Source organism: Benincasa hispida, chromosome 7 (assembly GCF_027475165.1).
Source record: "Benincasa hispida cultivar pf3 chromosome 7, pf3_genome.v1.1, whole genome shotgun sequence".
In the NCBI taxonomy this organism is placed as follows: domain Eukaryota; kingdom Viridiplantae; phylum Streptophyta; class Magnoliopsida; order Cucurbitales; family Cucurbitaceae; genus Benincasa; species Benincasa hispida.
In genome coordinates this window covers 4040962-4046996 of record NC_143484.1, presented here as the reverse complement: position 1 = coordinate 4046996, position 6035 = coordinate 4040962, and the positions used below count along the sequence as shown (strand labels likewise).

The following is a 6035-nucleotide window of genomic DNA, read 5'->3' as shown; positions in this document are numbered from 1 at the left end:
CGCGAAAAAGGTGTGAGAAGCTATCCCCAAAATACTATGGACCTTATAAGATTGTAGATAAAATAGGGATGGTAGCTTACAAACTGGATCTACCCTTTTAGGCAAGCATACACAATGTTTTTCATGTCTCTCAATTAAAGAGGAAGCTAGGTCAGAACCCTCAAGTTCAACACCATTATCCAACACTCACTGAGGAGTTTGAGTTGCAGCTGTATCCTGAAAGAGTACTCGATATGTGTTGGGATGGAGAACTGGCGGCTAAAGAATGGTTGGTTCAATGACAATGCTTGCTAGAGAGTGAAGCTCCATGGGAAGCCATCCCTTTGATCACAAAGCAATTCCCCAATTTCCACCTTAAGGACAAGATGCAATTCGAGGTGGACGGTATTGTTAGACCTCCAATCATCAATACATACAGGAGAAATGGTAGAAAAGGGAAATTATCTAGAATAATGGGAATTGAGGAAGAATATTTGAAGGAAAGTGGAGCAAGAACGGAAAAAGGAAATATAACCCATCTGAAAGGACCACTTTGGCTTCTTTAAAAAAGAGGGTGCAATAGAGGAGAAGGTAAGGAAGAATTCGATCATAGCTAAGTGGTTGGTTTTATCTTTTCTTATGAGTTTTGTGTTTGTTATCCTTAGTCTTGAGTTAGGTGCTTGTAACCGCACATCTATTGGCATATAAATAAAACTTATCGAGCAGCTCTATCTTGTGCCGGATTTTCTCTTCTCGTGGGTGTTTCTTTTCTCTTCTCGTGGGTGTTTCTTTTCTGTTATCTTGCAAATAGGATACCTAACATAATTCAACTCTATAACTCAAACATAAACTTCCTAACCCAACTCAATTTAGAACTCAACTCAAAACTCCTAATACAAATTTATTAACCCTACGTACACAAATTAATCTTAATCCAACTCAACTTTCCACGTCAAAAACCAACATTAATGTTCTCAGGTAAAGGTTATACCATTTTTATATATTAATGTGGTGTGGAAATCATGAGCTTTTATTTTATACTTTCATGAACCAAAAAGGAGAATATGATTCTAAAACACACATTTTTTTACTTACTGTTATTTTCTTTTTTTTTTTTTCCTTTTTGTTTCTTCCTTTTGAGGGAAATAGCTGTCTAATCACACTTGACAGAAATAAAGATTCGTAAATTAAGATGTACCATAATGATGCTTGAACTCTCAACTCAAAAGGAAACTAACAACACCCGTTAAGATAAGATGATTACTTCATCACTTGAAGCATTTGGCATCCAACAAAGCCTCCCCTTCAAAAGGTTCCTGATCTTCAATCATCTGGTTTACGCGTTCCTTTTGTGCCTCGTCCGATAGATCAACCTTCCTCCATTCATAAAGTTCCATGTCGTAGCACTCGTCCAGGACGAATTTTGGGATCTCTTGTCCACGGAAAAGCCATAAACCCTTCACCTTAAATGGAGGTTCTGATCCAATCACTAACATCTTCCCGAAAGCATACTTACGAGCGAGATCCATTCGCTGGAGAAAGCCACCAACCTTGTTCAAAGTCACGAATGAAACAGTATTCTCATCATTGTACTTGTAATCACAGAACCAAAGAGAATATCCCTCTGGATCGTACATGTCCCAAAATCCTGCAACAAATTTAAGTGGTAGTGAAACTAAATGCAAATAAAGGAAAGGAATACACAAATCAAGCTACCAATAAAATTATCTAGAACATCGGTGGAGTAGTTGAAAAACTTACGCCTAGGTGGGGTAGTTGAAAATTTTAAGCCTATATTGTGCAATGTATTTGGGTACATTATCAAATTTGAAGAATAAGAATGCACTCTAAAGATAATAAATAAAATGATTGCTTAGTCTCAGAGAAGAAAAAGTTCCTTTTCTGTAAAAGTTGTGAAAAGCTTTCTATCATCAAACCATTACTCAGCGAAAAGGTTCCGTACCTTTAATTGCAACCTCCCGAAAGTTGGTTTTGGTATTCGAGTATAGCCGCTTCCACTCATCCAGAATCATCTTACTGGGAGGTAGCAAATCAAGAGGATTTTTGGGTTTTGGCTTTGGTGCCTCATCCTCTCCCTCGCCAGCTACAGCCTTTGGCTTCTCTTTTTCAGCTTCCTTTTTAGCTTCTTTCTTACTCTCATCCGTGTGCTTTTGCTTAGAAGATTCATCGGGTTTCTTTACAGATTGAACAGGAAGAACTGACTCTGCCTGCTTCTCCTCACCCAGGATTTTTTTGAAGTTTGGTTGATTGGCCAAGGTCCAGTAGTACCGTTCAACATGTGGGAACTCCGAGGTAAAGCTCTTAGTCATGAGCTTAGTAAAACCCAATAACAGGTTGCAACTCATGATTATGTCGGCTAGTGTAACAGAATGACCAACTAGGTACGTATTTGAAGCCAGGTGTGTATTCAAAGCTCCCAAAGCTCTCTTCAATGAAGCAATTGCAGCTTCCTCGACCTTAATTCAGGAAAGAAAATATATGCAATCAAATAATATGAGATGGGCACTAATCAAGATATAAATACATTACCATAAAAGACAATGAAAATGCAGGTGTTGGCAATCATAGAAGCTAGGACTTGACCAAACTACAATGAAATAGGCTAAATAATCCAAAAGGAAGCAATTTAAGTATGAAAACAAGCTGAAAAGGAATCGGAGAAATTAAGAGAATCAAATGGCCACAAATATTACTTACAGGAGGAAGATAAGGAGCTCTCCCAATTCTAGGTCTAAACCAAGTCACAATATTAGAATCTATCTCCAACGTTGCAAAGTCAATCCATTGTTCAATATGCCCCTGAAACGCAATCAGCAATAATAAACATGATAGTTAATAAGCAGAACTTGCCTGGTCGTAAACTGTAGGTTTAACATAAAAAGAATAAAGATTTTATGAAAAGAAACAATAATGCCAATAGAAAAACATAATTCATCTCACATAATCTATCAGAGATGAACCATACAGAGGACTATCAGCCTTCAAGCGTGCAACTGCATCATCAAATACACAAACAAGTCAGTTTTATTGTTTAAAATACAATCAGTCAACCAACCCAAGTTTTAGAAAATGGTCCACATCATTTTACCATAACGGGCTATTGCGTTACTCTCGAAAATGGCGCCATCGGGCGTTTCTAAAACAGGGACCTAAAAATAAGAGAAATGTTCATTAAACCTTTAGATTCATCTATAGCTAGTAAACAAGATCATTTTCACAATACGAATTTCAGCTTATCAAAATTGAAAGCAACCTTCCCAATAGGGTTCATCTTGATAAACTCCGGAGTCTTGTTTGAGACTCCCATCTCAAAGTCTGAGACCAATTTCACTTCGACTCCATTGTATTCTGCAGCAATGAGAGCCTTTAAAGAATTTTTATTCGTCTTTCCTGCGTGTAAGACCTGCAACAAACCCAAATCATACATACATAATTGGCAACATTCAAGTCTCATGATAAATTTCTTGTCACTGCAATTCATAGACATTTAATCATCCAAAAAATTAGCGCATACAGGCAGTTTGTCAGAATTCTTATCATATCTCATCGGGCGAACAGGGTTGCAAAAAGAATTAATTAATTAATTAATTAATACAAGTATCGATTACACACCAGTGCCATGGCTGAAGGGAGAAATGCTCCACGCTCTAGATTCAGAACTGTGGACAGAATAAAGCGAACAGAACCAAGTGAGTAATGAACAGTTAAGGGAAATTATAAGGAAGTAGTTTCCGCGATGGCAAAGAACTTGTTGACTAACAAACAGAAAACACAGAAATTGAGAATCATTACGTTGAAGATTGAATTGGAGAATTAGAGACCTGGGAGGGGGAGCGTAGTGGCAGAAGCACGAGAGGCTGTGGGAGGCGATGAAGTTGGGAAGTGGAGTAGGGTTTTGTTGTTCGATGCTGAATTTCCCAACACAAACATATATTTACATATTTTAAAACTAAATAAATATTTTTGGGATTGTTGCAAAATGGGCAAAATAAGCCCTTAATATTAGGGGTGTAGTCCAAATCTTTTAGTTTTGTAAAAATAGAAAAAAAAAAGCCCAACCCACGGTTTAAAATAGAGAATACACATTTATACATTTGATACACTTATACTCCTTGATAAAATTATACTCCTTAATACACTTGATGTCCCTTAATAAACTAGTACACTTACACTTGAATTAAAATAATATACTTAGAATTTAAAATTAAAAAAAAAAAAAAAAAAACTTGAACTTCCTCTTCTTCGAAAGTAATAGACCCCTCCTCCTAACATCTCTCTTCAAACAACTAACCTCTCCACATCATGGATTGCCAAGTGTTGGTAGTCGTTTTTCTCTTTCTCTCTCTATCTTTCTTCCCCTAACATCTCTCTTTCGCCAACTCCACACCATTTGTCACCGACCGCTACTCCATCTTCCTACCGCTTACTTCTATCGATCACCGTACATCCGGTCGCCGATCGCCGATCGCTACTTGCCACTTTTCTCCCTCTCTATCTTTCTTTCTCTCTTTCTCTCTTTCTCTCTTTCTCTCTCTATCAATTAATTGTTTAGAACAAATATGTAATAAAAAAATTAAGAACTCAAATTTGATGTTTATGCCATATTTACGAAACATCAAATATGGATGACGCACCTACAAAATAACATATTCAAATTGCTACCCATCGCGATTTCCTTATATATTTCTATATGGCCTCCTTGGACTTTGGTGGTCGTTTTTTTAAGTTTAAAACTTGGCCTTTCCACTCATACATATAATCCATCGAAATTAGGGATTATGAATTTTAAGTCAAAATCCAAAATATGTAATCAACTAAAATTTGTGACAAATTTGAAACTAATTGGAAAAAATATTCTTCAAAAGCAAAAACTCCTAAAATCAAGACAATGATGTTATAATGAATCTTGCATTAATGGAAAATTTAATAAATACTAAATTCTATATGAATTTTTAAATATTTTAATTATAAAATAATACAAAAAGTTAATATGAGAGAAAATGTATTATAAAACAATACAAACATTTTCCTAAATTTAAGGGATATATACAATATTCGTTAATGGATAAAATAAAAAGTCATTAAATGAAGATACACAAAAATTCAGGGTTTTTAAAAAGATATCTCCAAATGATTGTTATTAAAAACGTTATGGTATATTTTTAATATTTTAATTGCATAATAGTACAGACATTTAATAGGAGAGAATGTGTATTATATATTGAGGCTATGTCCTAAATTTCGTGGTCTTGTAATTTGTAAAATTGTATCTGTACAAACATATTATTTATTTAATAAAATAAGTGTTATTTTATTTGACATTTAGTTGCATTAATCCAAAACCGATAAATTAAGATCCAAAGTTACTGGATGTAATTTAAACATGTATGTGGAGACATACAGATGGATCATGTTTAAGTAATAACCTAAATAATTGGTCATCGATGAATAAGGTTAAATACCTTATCTTGGTGACACTATGTGTGAAACCCGAATTTCTATTTTCCTTACTTAAGCAAGTGATAAAAGGAATTAGCTAAGTGAAAGTTAAATCCTAAGTTGGGAAGGAAATTTCTAAGTGTTAAGTAGATTTTCTTTGAATAAATTAAGTTGAGCTTTAATTGGTAAAATTGTGATGAAATTTGTATAAAAAGTAGGATGATGAAACAGCTAATGTGGAATGGGGATTCGAAAAGAAAAATATGGAATTGAGTTGGGAAAGTTGGGGAAAAATAATAAGTAGGTTGAGCTAGTGTGGAATAATATGGAAATTAAGTTTGGAAAATTTGGGGAAAAATTCGGCTAAGTATGGAGAAATTAGGTGAAGTGCGTTATGGCTGAAGAACTGAGAAAAATATAGAATTTATGTGAAATGCGGAAAATATGGGAAATTACTTTGGGAAAAATTTGGAAAATCCGTGTAAAAGTATCACAAAGTGGTGAGCAAACGGACACGGAGAACATTGTTCACAGTAGCTAAAGATTGGAGAGAAAATGGGAGAGAGCGAGATTGGAGAGAAAGTTGGAGAGAAACT

At 35.0% G+C, this 6035-nt stretch overlaps 1 protein-coding gene across 2 annotated transcripts; it reads right to left on the bottom strand.

The window, feature by feature from the left end:
• Positions 1-1044: 1044 nt before the first annotated feature.
• LOC120081885 (elongation factor 1-gamma-like) lies at positions 1045-4047 on the bottom strand. 2 transcript variants are annotated; one of them, XM_039037061.2, is made up of 8 exons: positions 3822-4047; positions 3613-3659; positions 3254-3403; positions 3089-3149; positions 2941-2993; positions 2698-2799; positions 1943-2456; positions 1045-1627 (listed from the first exon to the last, which is right to left on the bottom strand). In XM_039037061.2, exons 1-8 carry the CDS (start codon positions 3928-3930, stop codon positions 1248-1250), a joined length of 1416 nt encoding a protein of 471 aa, XP_038892989.1. In that variant the 5' UTR covers positions 3931-4047; the 3' UTR covers positions 1045-1247. The 2 variants fall into 2 exon arrangements, with proteins under 2 accessions (XP_038892989.1, XP_038892990.1); XM_039037062.2 differs by having other exon boundaries at positions 3793-3971.
• Positions 4048-6035: the final 1988 nt, after the last annotated feature.